The sequence below is a fragment of the Myotis davidii genome, unplaced genomic scaffold, assembly GCF_000327345.1.
Source record: "Myotis davidii unplaced genomic scaffold, ASM32734v1 scaffold1377, whole genome shotgun sequence".
In the NCBI taxonomy this organism is placed as follows: Eukaryota; Metazoa; Chordata; class Mammalia; order Chiroptera; family Vespertilionidae; genus Myotis; species Myotis davidii.
This window is the reverse complement of record NW_006288854.1, coordinates 547378-561026: the sequence shown is the minus strand read 5'-3', so window position 1 is coordinate 561026 and position 13649 is coordinate 547378. Positions and strand designations below refer to the sequence as shown.

The following is a 13649-nucleotide window of genomic DNA, read 5'->3' as shown; positions in this document are numbered from 1 at the left end:
CATTGAGAGATAATTTGCCTACAAACGTCAGATGGTCATAATAATCTGGCCACTCAGTATATATATATCCCACGTTCAAAGTGACCAGATTATTATGTTTTCATTATTTCAGTTGGTGTATACTATATATTTCTGTTAAATCACGTTGTTTACCCATATCCTCAGAAAAAAAATCACTTCTACTGTTGTGGTAAACAACTTGCCCTCCTATTTATAATGGTCTGGCCTTCTAGCAACTTCAGCGTGAAATTATAGCTAATTTGCCTACTAACGTCAGGTGGTAATAATAATCTGGCCACTCAGTGTATGTAATAATAGAGAATCCTATCAGCTGATGAATGGAAAAACAATATGTTGTATAACTATCCAGTGGAATATCATTCAGTCATAAAAGAAATAAAGTACTGATACTGTAAGTACTATAATATGGATGAACCTTGAAAACATGCTAGTTGAAAGATGCAATGCAACACATAAGGCCTAATGATTCCATTTATGTAAAACGTCTAGAATAGGCAAATCTATAGAGACAGAAAGTAAATTCATGTTTGCTGTGGGATAAGGAGAATTGGGAGGTACAGAGTTTCTTTGTGAAGTGAGGGAAATGTTCTGGAGTTAGGGAGCAGTAATTATTGTACACCTTATAAATATAAAACCACCTAATGGTTTGCGTTAAAGTGGTGACTTCTATGTTGTTACTTTTTTTTTTTAATATATTTTATTGATTTTTCACAGAGAGGAAAGGAGAGAGATAGAGAGTCAGAAACATCGATGAGAGAGAAACATCGATCAGCTGCCTCCTGCACATCTCCCACTGGGGATGTGCCCGCAACCCAGGTATATGCCCTTGACCGGAATCGAACCTGGGACCTTTCAGTCCGCAGGCCGACGCTCTATCCACTGAGCCAAACCGGTCCCGGCAAGTTACTTTTTATCTTAATAGAAGTTAAAATATAACAGAGCATAGATTTTTGAGTGAATTTTGTAATGCTTTTCAGAAGAGGTAACATTTAACTCTGTATGCGTGTAGAAGTTGGTAGATCGAGGTCAAGACATTCCAAGAAAAGGCACAGAATTGTAAAAGATCACAATGATCTGGGAAGGTACAGTGTTACTGAAGTGTAACAGTCTACATTGTGAAGAGAAACAAATTGTGACGTGTTTTATATGTTTCCATTATTTCAGTTGGTGTATACTGTATCCAGTGTATACTATTAAAGAAAACAAACATATAACATCCTGAAGATACTATAGAAACATAGTAAAGGTGCCATCAAAATCAACTCTGGAGACTTAATTTAGTTGTGTGTCTCCTCCACTAACTTGTAATTTCCTCAAAAATCAAGGAAAGTAATTTATTTTTATTCCCAGTACTTAATGTTTGATTCATGGTATTATCAATGTTTGCTAAATGATGGATAAATGCAAGCTAATACAGTGGGGTCTTACGAGTGTCCCGACTAACGAATTTTTTGAGATACCAACTGTCTCTCGGCTGATTTTTTGCATTGAGTTGATAGAGTAATTTGAGTTACCGAGCTCCTTAACGAGCTCGGTCTCGGAACGAATTAAACTCGTAACTCAAGGCCCCACTGTATCTGTCTGTTTTTTAAGAGTGATTTGGATTGCATAGAAGTTGAACATTAATTCATAGCTGTGTCTGTTTCCTTAAAGCATATGATTTTTAGTTTTATTTAAAAATTCTTTTTTTAAAAAATACATTTTCTTAAGATAAATATATTAAATATTACCATCTTTTTTTTGGACTAAACTGCTGGTCCTGGCCGTGTGGCTCAGTTGGTTGGAGTGTCATTTGTACACCAAACGGTGTCAGGTTTGATTTCTGGTTAGGGCACATACCCAGATCGTGGGTTCAATTTCCAGTGGTGGGGGAATATGAGAGACAACCAATTGATGTCTGTCTCAAATCAATAAAAAAAACATATCCTTGGGTGAGGAACTATTGAAATATAATTTAGGTTGATTAGGATAGCTACCACTAAAGTAGCTAACATGGGCTATATCATTCCAGCTTACATTTAGATCCAACAAAATTTTAGTCAAGGGAAAGGACATAATGAAGACAAGCTTCATTTATGAAAGTACAAACTATTTGTGTAAGTGGTTTTTTAAAGCGACATTATGGTCCCCATGTAAAAGACCATTTGCAAGTGGATAGTTTTCCTTGTTAAATCATACTGTAGCTATGTTTTGAGCATTGGTTCTTGTGTATCTTGGAGTACATAAGACTTACCTGGAATTCTTGTTTTCTGGAAGCCAAGACTTCAAGAGGTATCTAGCACGTTAATGGTAGAGATAAGATTTCCATTCTGATCTGATTTTTAAGGCCAAAATCATATATTAGAGTTGACACGTTAAACGCTCAGTCAGTCACTGGTGACTGACACTATACTTTCCGTCTGAAAGACAAAACAGGCTGGGTGCGTAACATGTTAATCTAGAACTTTCTTTTCTTGATGCTTTTGTTTTTCAGAGATTGAAACCAACAAATCCAGCTGCCCAGAAGGCTCTCACTACACCCACTCATTATAAACTGACACCTCGCCCTGCCACCAGAGTCCGACCAAAGGCTTTACAAACAACAGGCACAGCCAAGTCACAGCTCTTTGATGGACTGGATGATGATGAACCATCCTTAGCCAATGGAGCATTCATGCCCAAGTGAGTTTATTTTTGTTAACATAAATTAAGTGTAAAATATAGCGTGGGACAAAAAGGGGTTTATAGTTGTATGTGAAACAGTTCTTATTATTTATAATTGGATTATTATACAGTTATTTTTTATTTGAAAATTATAGAACATTAGAGAATAAAAATGGCCTCACCACTTTTCAAGGATAGCATAGTTAACATTAAAATATTTTAATTAATATGCTCTTAGTTTTATATACACATTTTTTTTGTTTTATTTTTTAGATGTTAATGCTTACATAATTTTATTTTAAGCAGAAGACACTATTTTCTTACAATACAGTTAGCCAAACTGATTAAGAAGAATGTATATAATTTTGATTCCCACACATAGAGCTATTGAATCAATAGTAAAATAATCACACAGAAAAACATACAGGATCGTATATAGAAGAGTTGTTGGTAAACATAGAAAATTACATTTAAATTTTATATTAGAGCAAGTACTCTAGAGATTGATATATGCATGGAAAAACCCTAAAGAAAAATACATACTAAACTCTTTTTTTTTTTTTTTAATATATTTTATTGATTTTTTACAGAGAGGAAAGGAGAGAGATAGAGATAGTTAGAAACATCGATGAGAGAGAAACATCGATCAGCTGCCTCCTGCACATCCCCCACGGGGGAAGTGCGCGCAACCCAGGTACATGCCGTTGACTGGAATCGAACCTGGGACCTTTCAGTCCGCAGGCCGACGCTCTATCCACTGAGCCAAACCGGTTTCGGCCATACTAAACTCTTAATAGTTAACATATGAAACTGTAACTTCAGGGCATTTTATTTCTGGGTTGTTTATTTTTGAGATTATAGTTAGACACAGACAAAGGCTTTTAAAGCAGCAAGTACTTTTCTAATCAGAAAGAAAAGGGGTTGTTCTTTTTTTTTGCTGTGGAGCAAAAGTGGTGATTCATCTCTTGCAGTTCTTCGTCTATGAATGATAAGTTTAAAAATTACCATTCTTTTCTTTCCTTAAAAATAAGGTGGGCTGCTGCTTCCGAAAAGATGGAAAATTCAATTTTTATACATTTCTTAGAATAGCATTAGTTTATTTTAAAGGCAGAGACTGCGTGTTATTCACGTTTATGTCCCCAGCACTGCTAAGATGTTTTGACACAAAGTTGTTGAAAAGAGCTTGGATTCACCAGTCCAACCATCTCTCAGGGTACTTTCACCAGTTTCTTTGAGGTTTGCTACACACTTCTGTTCTTTGACTTCTTATGTCTGTTCTCTGTACCTGTCTGACTTGATATTTCTAATGCCAGTCCTCTTTACTTTTGCCTGACACTGTTTTATGTTCTTTGTCTTCTAGTTGTATGTTTTTCACGTGAAACATTTTATCAATCCCTCTTCTCTTTCCTCCTCTGTGACTATGTTCCAGTCCATGGCAGTTACTGTTTTTTAATGATCAAATTGCCCCATCTTTGGCAAGCAGGTGCCCTTTCAGGTTGTCTTCTGTTCTTTTCCAAGGACCCTGATAATGTTTGATAACTTACTTTCTGTAGGATTCAGCCAACTGAGCCACACCAGCCAGGGCTTGTTGTGTGTCTTTTTTGTTAATCCTCACCTGAGGATATTTTTTCCATTGATTTTTAGAGAGAATGGAATGGAGAGAAAGAGAAAAACATCGATGTGAGAGGGAGACATTGATGGGTTGCCTTCCCACGCACCCTAACGTGGGCAGGGATTGAACCTGCAGCCCCGACGTGTGCCCTTGACCTGGAATCAAACCCATGACCCTTTGCGTGGGCCAGTGCTCTAATCACCTGAGCTACACAGGCCAGATTTAATAATCTTCTAAAAATTTTATTTTATGTCACTTGTATTTTTAAAACTGTGGCAATAATTGGAGTTCAAGTATGATGATACTGACCTTCAGAAAAGATTTTTTTTTTTAATGAAAATTGCTTATTGAAATGAGTCAGTTGAACTTGTGACCAGACTCATGTGCTATTTACTTTGTTTTTTAAGAATTGCTTTCAGAGAGACATTGATTTGTTGTTCCACTTATTTATACATTCATTGGTTGACCCTTGTATGTGTCTTCACCAGCAACCCTGGCATAACAGGATGGCACTTTAACCAACTGAGCTACCTGGCCAGGGCTCTTTTAGTTTTCTTTTAACTATAGAGGTAGATACTTTCCAAGTCTCAACACAAAATGAGTGGCATTCTCTGGTACCTCCACACTTTTGGTAGCTCTGGACTCCAGTTTCTGTCTCCGTAATCCCACAAGACTTTAAAATGTCCTGTCAGCCTCTTAGCCTTCCCCTTGGAATCAGAAAAGTCCCCAGCAGAAAAACAACCCTAAGTACCAGACACCTCCCTGTGCCACTGTCCCCCAAGTTGGCTGGTTCAGTAATTTTTTTATAACTTGTTGGCTGTCATATACGAGTGGTCTGCTACCTATAGTTTAGTGTTTTTTTGGTGTGTGTTTTTTTAAAGGAATGAAGCACATTAGTTAATCCCGTGAGTTTGAGTGTTAAGATCTCTTCTATTGGTTTTTCTACTTGAAGCTTGTATACTGTGGAGGTTCTTGTCCTTAAGTAAACCTGCTATATACAAACCTGAACTTTTTAGGTATTTGTGATCATTTGCATCTTTGAATCCTTTTTTTTTTTTTTTTAATCCTCACCTGGGGATATTTTTCCATTGATTTCTTAGAGAGAGTGGGGGAGAGAGGTAAAAATAGTGAAATATTGATGTGAAAGAATGGAAGAAACACATCGATTGGTTGCCTTCTACATGTGCCCTTACCAGGGCCCAGGCTGGGTGGGGATTCTGTAACCAAGGTACGTGCCCTTGACCGGAATTGAATCCGGGACCCTTCGGTCCACAGGCCAAACTGGCTAGGGCCATTTGCATCTTTGGATATCAGGGTTTTTTGTCATTTTTTAAAAAATATTTTTTTATTGATTTTAGAGAGGGTGGGAGAGAGAGAAAGAGATGGAAACACCAATGATGAGAGAGAATTATGGATTGGCTGCCTCCTGCCTCCCCCTACTAGGGATCGAGCCCGCAACCCAGGTATGTGTCCTGACAGGAATCGAACGGTGACTTCCTGGTTCACAGGTCAATGTTCAACCACGGAGCCACGCCAGCCGGGCATCATCATTTTTTTTTTTTTTAGAGAGAGAGAGGGGAGCATTGATGAGAGAAACATGGATTGTGTGCCTCCTGCACAGCCCCCACCAGGAATCGAGCCCACAACCTGGGCATGTGACCTACCTGGGAATCAAACCAGGAATCTCTTAGTGCATGGGTCAATGCTCAACCACTGAACCACACTGGCCTGACTCTTGTCATCTTATTTTTAAAATCTTTCTCATGTAGTCAAGAAGTATCTATTTACCTACTTTTTCAGGGCAACATGCTGAGTTCTATGGGAAGAGATAGTCATACATCCTTACTGCCAAAAGAAAAGAAGGAAAATGTTTAAAGAGAGAAGACATGTAGAGAAATAATTGAAATATAATATATAGTGTGATGAGTTGACTGTTTGGATAAAGTTCTCAGTGGTTCAGAGAATCATGAAAAATATTTTCCAGGAGAATTTCCACTTTATTTTGAATGTGGTCAGGTTTATTCTTCCAGATACCAGAGTGGAATATATTTGGGACCTTATGTTTTAGTCATGTATTTATAGGAAGAATTGATGAATTTAATGAACTTGTTAGGTCATCCTATCTAATCAAGTGGGAATATGCTAATTGACCCTCATGCCATCGCAAAGATGGCAGCACCCACAGCCAGTAAGGAGGGGATATGCTAATTGACTGCCCTGCCCTCAAAGATGGCTGGCAGGGGAGGGCGGTTGTGGTCGATCAGGCCAACGGTAGGGCAGTTGGGGGCAATCAGACCAGCAGGGGAGCAGTTAGCTGTCGATCAGGCTGGCAGGGGAGTAGTTAGGGGGTGATCAGGCTGGCAGACAGAAGCAGTTAGGGGCAATCAGGCAGGCAGGCGAGCGGTTGGGAGCCAGCAGTCCCGGATTGTGAGAGGGATGTCCCCTGAGGGGTCCCAGATTGGAGAGGATGCAGGCTGGGCTGAGGGACACCCTCCTCCCTCCCAGTGCATGAATTTCATGCACTGGGCCTCTAGTTTTTAAATATATAAGAATTGAATATGAGTGCCTTTTTCAACTCCAGTTTTTAAGATAATGTCTGTGAGGGAACTGTGTGCCTGAAGTTTTTACCTTTTTTACCTTTTGGTCTCTTTATAGGAAAAGCATTAAGAAGTTGGTTTTGAAAAACCTTAACAATAGCAATCTCTTCTCTCCTGTTAATCACGATTCAGAAGATCTAGCTTCACCATCTGATTATCCAGAAAATGGAGAGAGGTAAACTGAATTCTGGTTTGGGTTGTTTCTGGTAGAGCTCCCGATTCCCATTTTTTTTAAAAAATATATTTTTAAATTAATTTCAGAGAGGAAGGGAGAGGGAGAGAAAGACAGAAACATCAATGATGAGATAGAATCATCGATCGGCTACCTCCTGCATTCTCCCTACTGGGGATCGACCCCACAACCCGGGCATGCGCCCTTCGCCGGGAACAGAACCTGGGACCCTTCAGTCTGTAGGTGGATGCTCTATCCACTGATTCAAACTAACCAGGGCCCTATTCCCATTTTGAAAAGATTCTGAGCTTAAAATTTATTCATTCTATGAAAATTTATGAAGCTTGGCGAATGTTGTGTATAAGTATTATAGCAGATGAGCACCAAAAAATTAAATCATATTTTTGCTTTTTTAATTCTTTAGACCTTAAAAATTGGAGCTCTTCTGATTCAATCTTGCAAAATTATTTTGATAGCCATGTATATCATTTTGAACAGGGTCAACATACATTTGACATTTACCTCCCCTAAAATAAGGAATATTTTGTTTATGAAAAGTACTGGAACGATAGTTATTGTAACCAAATAAAAGAAAAATAACTTATAGAAATATATAAAATGTATAAAGAAAGAAGTGGAAGTATATGCACTAATCTTTAGTAGTTTGATATATACTCTTACAGTCTAGAAATCTGTTTATAAGTATATTCTTACAGATAAACATTATAGAGGTTATACATGAATGATATATATTGTGATTTTCTATTTCTATTTAATTTATTATAAATGCCATTTTATATTAATATGAATACATCTGCCCCTTTTTTAATAACTATATAATTTAATCAGTTCTTTATTAGAGTACATTTAGATTATTTGCTATTACTATTTCAGAATGACTCAGTGAAAAATTTATTTATATATATCTTCTGTTTTTTTCTCTTTGGATAAAATTTTAGTTTGAATTATTTTTACTAAATATTTTCTAATATCTTGATGATTATATTTAAAAATTAAATTCTTTTTTAGTTTTTAAAATTTGAAACTCACCACTGGTTATTTGATCCCTATATAGTAAAGCACCTTGTTTTTTTAAACTAAAAATTGATGCTCAGAGCCATTTATTCATGAAAATAGATCTGTTAAAAGCACAAAATCTACAGCCAGATTTCCTGGGTTAAAATTCCAACTGTAGCATTTATAGGTTTGTGACCTTGGGCAAGTTGCTTTATTTTCTGTATCTTAGTTGTCTTTTTTATAAACTAGAGAGAATGATAGTAACCTGTGTTACCAGATGACAGTAAGTATTAAGTGAATTTTTAATATGTGGAATTACCTAGAATAGTGTCAGACACCTAGTAAAGGCTCAGTAAGGGTTAGCTGTTATCATTGTTACTACTACTACAAGGGGTTAAGATACTGTTTTTACTTTCCCTTTTTAGATTCAGTTTCCTGAGCAAACCCGATGAGAATCATCAGCAAGATGGACATGATGATTCTCTTATGTCACGTTTTTATGCTAATCCTATTGCAAAACCCATTCCTCAAACCCCAGAGAGTGCTGGAAATAAACACAATAACAGCAGCAGTGTGGATGATACCATTGTTGCATTGAACATGCGTGCTGCCTTGCGAAATGGGCTGGAAGGAAGCAGTGAAGAGACTTCTTTTCATGAGGAGTCACTGCAGGATGACCGGGAAGAAATAGAAAATAGTACTTACAATATGCATCCAGCAGGTCAGGTTCATTTTGGTACATGACTAATGTCTTACCAATCATTTGAAATTTCTTGTGGTTTGTCACAGATTTTCAACAGAATGAAAGTCATCTATCTAAACTCTTAAATGTTTTTTATTGCATTTTATAAAAGTTAACATTTAAAACTTTCCACTTATACTTTGGTCAATTTATATATTCACATACTTTTGTAACTTTGAAGTAGTTAAATTCATGTCATTTTAATTATCCTGGTATAGTTTAAAGATCCAAAATTTTATAGCCAGGGAGACTATCCTCATACTTTTCCTTAGCTTTATAAATTTGCATGGTTTACTTAATAGTTTTTTAAATTAAAATGATAGTGATAATTATTTCTTATCATATAAGGTGTTTGAGATCAGAATTAGATTTAAGTATATAGACCATAATGTCTAACATGTGTAAGCATTCAAATGATAGCTGTTGCTATGGTTGTTAATCATCACCTCAGTTCTTTGCTTGCTTCCCTCCTCTGGTCCTCCATAATGAACTAATTAACTTTTTTTCCAACTAATTGATGAAACAACTAATATAAACTATAAGATTAGAATGTCTTGATTGAATACTTAGAGCTTGCCTCATCTGTGTGTGTTGATATTACATCTCAATTTGGGCTTTGATAAATATCATTACCTTTTTAAAAAAAATAGAGGTATAAATTATAGTGAAGTACAAAGATCTTGTGTTCATTTCAGTGAATTTTGGCACATATATTCATATGTCTAATACCTCAGTCAAGAGTTAGAACATTTCTTTACTCTGGCAAGATAGTACTTGTGTCACAATCCCCAGAAATCAATCACAGTCTGATTTTTGTCTCATAGATTAGTTTTGCCTGTTCTTGAACGTCATGTAAATGGGATCATATATACATATTCTTTTTGACTCTTAATTTATCAGATTGCATCCATGACTTACGTATTAACACTTTTTGCTCAATAACATTTCAGTATGTAAATATGCCACATTTGGTTAATCCATTTTCTGTTAGTGAACAGTTGGGTTTTACAGTGATTCTTGAAATGTCTGTAAAGTTTTTCTATACATAGTGATCTTACTGCCTTATATAATGTTCAAAGCATTTAAGAGTAAGCCAACTCTGCTCAGCCAGCGTGGGTCAGTGGTTGAGCGTCAACCTATGAATCAGGAGGTCATGGTTCAATTTCCTGTTGGGGCACATGTATGTGCCTGGGTTGCAGGCTTGATCCCCAGTGTGGGGCGTTTAGGAGGCAGTCGATTCATGATTCTCTCATCAGTGATGTTTTTATCACTCTCCTTTCCTCTCTAAAATCAATAATATATATATATATGTATGTATATGTATATATATATACATATACATACATATATACACACATACATATACATACACACACACACACACACACACACTAATAAAAGGGAACCGGCCAAGGAGGGCACTTGGGGGCCATGAGGCCAGCGGGGAGGGCAGTTGGGGGCAATCAAGCCAGCAGGCAGAGTGGTTAAGGGCAATCAGGCTGGTAAGGCAGGTGAGCGGTTAGGGGCCAGCAGTCCTGGATTGCGAGAGGGATGTCTGACTGCTGGTTTATGAACCTAAACCGGCAGTTGGACATCCCCCAAGGGGTCCCAGATTGGAGAGGGTGCAGGCCAGGCTGAGATACACCCCACTCCCACCCCATGCATGTATTTCGTGCACCAGGCCACTAGTGTGTATTTACTCTTTTTTTTTAAAGTAAGCCAACTCTTCTTGTCAGTTGGTGCCCTAAGGAAACAATTTTATACTTTCACATTAAGAATCCCAAGTTTATATACTTGTGTGTATATATCTACATGAATTCATTATGATTCTCCCTTTTTTTTTCCACATATCCAGCCTAGATTTTTTTTTGTTTTTAGTTTTCTCATTGACCTTGTTTGCCACCTCTCTATTTATTTACTTAAGTTTTTGTTTTTTATTGATTTGAGAGAGAGAGGAAGGGAGATGGGGGGAGAGAGAGATAGAAACCCAACCTGGCCATGTGCCCTGACCCAGAATTGAGCTGGTGACCTCTTGGTGCGTGGGTTGACACTCAAACTATTGAGCCACACCAGCTGGGCACCACTTCCCAATTTAAAATTTCATTCCCAGAATTAACAACCCTTTAAACCTTGCCAGTACAGACACAAGTTAATGATACACGTGGGCATTGCTGTGGCTGGAGTTTAATCTGATATTGAACTTAAATTGTTTTCTCTCATAGAGCAGGTTAGCCGGACCTCTACATATAAATGGAACAAGGAGTGATTAGAAAAAGCACATCAGTGCTCTACTTTCTTCGAATTCTTCAGAAATCTACCTAGTTAATACTTAAAAAAAAAAACCACTAGTTATATAGACCTTTAAGTTTCCATTTGACTTTTGGACTTTCTCATGTAGAAATTTTTCAAAGTACTGGATTTGGAGTTTTAGTTTCATGTATACAACCGAATTACTATGTAAGCAGTTTCATTCCACTCTGGGTTTTGGTATCTTCAGGTTAAAAAAAAAAAGATTAAGCAAACTTTCCCTGGAATGTATTTTATAGAATGCCTTTCATAGTGTAGTGTTTTTAATGGGTGTCGGTGAAAAGGACAGTCACAATTAATACGATATTTTCTGTTTCTTTTATCATAGGCATTGTTCTCACTAAGGTTGGTTACTATACTATTCCATCGATAGATGACCTTGCTAAAATTACCAATGAAAAAGGAGAATGTATTGTCTCTGACTTCACTATTGGTCGTAAAGGTGAGTATGAGTTTAGGAGTTAGTAGTATATAAGCCTAAGATCTGCACCTTATTTTTGTAATTAGATAAAGGAAAGCTCTTGATAGCTGAATCCGTTTTCCCCCCTACATTTGAACCCACCTTGGCCTGAATAGCAAACAAGTAACAAAACAAGACTAGAGCCTTATAACATTCTTTGGTAGCTATTTTGCTCATTGTAGTTTTCTACAATTAAAGAAAATACTGTAGACAGCAAGGAATACTACGTGAAAAAATTGAATAGTTAACAAAAGATGGGTAATATTTAGGTTCAACTTTATATTATTAAATTATTACAAATGTAATTTTCTTTGAGGAAAAACAGGTATCGTATTCAAAAAAAAGGCACAGGTAGCTTAACTCATACTGCAGCTATGATTCTAAGGCAGCGGTTCTCAACCTGTGGGTCGCAACCCCTTTGGCAGTCAAACGACCCTTTCACAGGGGTTGCCTAAGACCATCCTGCATATCAGATATTTACATTACGATTCATAACAGTAGCAACATTACAGTTACGAAGTAGCAACAAAAGTAATTTTATGGTTGGGTCACAATATGAGGAACTGTATTTAAAGGGCCAGAAGGTTGAGAACCACTGTTCTAAGGGTTGTTTATATAGCAGCTATATATGTCTTTGGTAAGAGATTTAAGAAGGCTGTTTTGAGGATAACAAATGGTATAGAAATACTGATGTTAAACCAGATAACAGTGTATTTGGTGTCACCCATACATATTATGGATGAAATAACCCATTCAGTGATATTGTTGGGTGATTGAAAATATTAATGTTTAAAGCAGCTTGCTCCTTCTGATAATTAGAAGTTTAATGTAGGTATTTGCCCTCTATACAGGATGAGTTTTTAACTATTTGCTCTGACTTGTAGGTTATGGTTCAATCTATTTTGAAGGAGAAGTGAATTTGACAAATCTAAATTTGGATGATATTGTACATATCCGAAGGAAAGAAGTTATTGTCTATTTAGATGATAACCAAAAACCTCCTGTGGGTGAAGGACTAAATAGGTATGAACTTATTTATGTATTTAGAAAAAAATCAGCTAAATTGCAGTTATTTCTGACAACACAGATGTGTTCATAGTATACATTTTTCTGCAGTTTGCTTTTTTGACTTACAATACAGTGTGGAATAATTGTTTCTCTACTTTCATGTAAAAGTATAAATGATAAATGCTACACTATGACTTCTTATCTCTTTTCCCCTAATATTATCAGGTCCAACTGTTAGTTTCTAAAAACAATTTAAGTAGTAGTTTATTTTTTTTTCACACTTTTTGTGGTGACTATGCTTAAGCCTTTCTCTATATTTTAGTGTGAAATATTAGCCTCTGATATCTCTTAGACAAGTGAAAGGGCCACAGTTAAAATTGTTTATGTTCACAAACTACCAAGATTGGCTGGGCAAGAGCAGATGGTTTCAGTGATGAATTCTACTGAACATTTAAAGAAGAATTAACACTAAATCCTGTCAAATGGCTTACAAAAAATTGAAGAGAAGGGAATGCTTCTGAACTCATTCTATGAGGTAGTCATTACCCTGATTCCAAAGCTAGACAAAGACATTGTAACAAAACTACAGACTGATATTGTGATGAATATTGATGTCAATATTCTCAACAAATTATTAACAAACAGAATTTAACAATACATTGAAAGGATTATACACCATGACCAAGTGGAATTTATTCCTGGAATGCAAGGATGACTCAACACACGAAAATAGATCAGTGTAAGTACATCCCATTTACAGAATGAAGAAAACCACATGATAATCTCCATTGGTTCAGAATAAGCATTTGATAAAATTCATATCATTTCAAAATAAAGACACTCTACTACAACCTAGCGCTAGAAGGGAATTACCAGGTTGTATCTGAGAAACCCATAGATCTGAACAACTCTATAACTAATCTGGAAATCAGAACTAGAGTAATTAAGTAAGAAAAAGAAGTAAAAAGCATCCAAATTCAAAAGGAAGAAGTAAAATTATTTCTGTTCAGAGATGATTTGATCTTACATGAAGAAGGTCTAAAGATTCCACTAAAAAAAAACACCTGTTA

The 13649-nt window shown here is 36.4% G+C and overlaps 1 protein-coding gene across 8 annotated transcripts in view; it reads left to right on the top strand.

Annotated features, from left to right (window-relative positions):
* NUP98 (nucleoporin 98kDa) overlaps positions 1-13649 on the top strand; it is a 100932-nt gene that overhangs the window by 54305 nt on the left and 32978 nt on the right. For all 8 annotated transcript variants that reach the window (XM_015562189.1, XM_015562191.1, XM_006761044.2 and 5 more), the window contains 5 exons: positions 2495-2682; positions 6932-7048; positions 8488-8783; positions 11440-11553; positions 12456-12594. In XM_015562189.1, coding sequence (XP_015417675.1) covers positions 2495-2682; positions 6932-7048; positions 8488-8783; positions 11440-11553; positions 12456-12594 — 854 coding nt within the window. The remainder of the gene's footprint in view (positions 1-2494; positions 2683-6931; positions 7049-8487; positions 8784-11439; positions 11554-12455; positions 12595-13649) is intronic.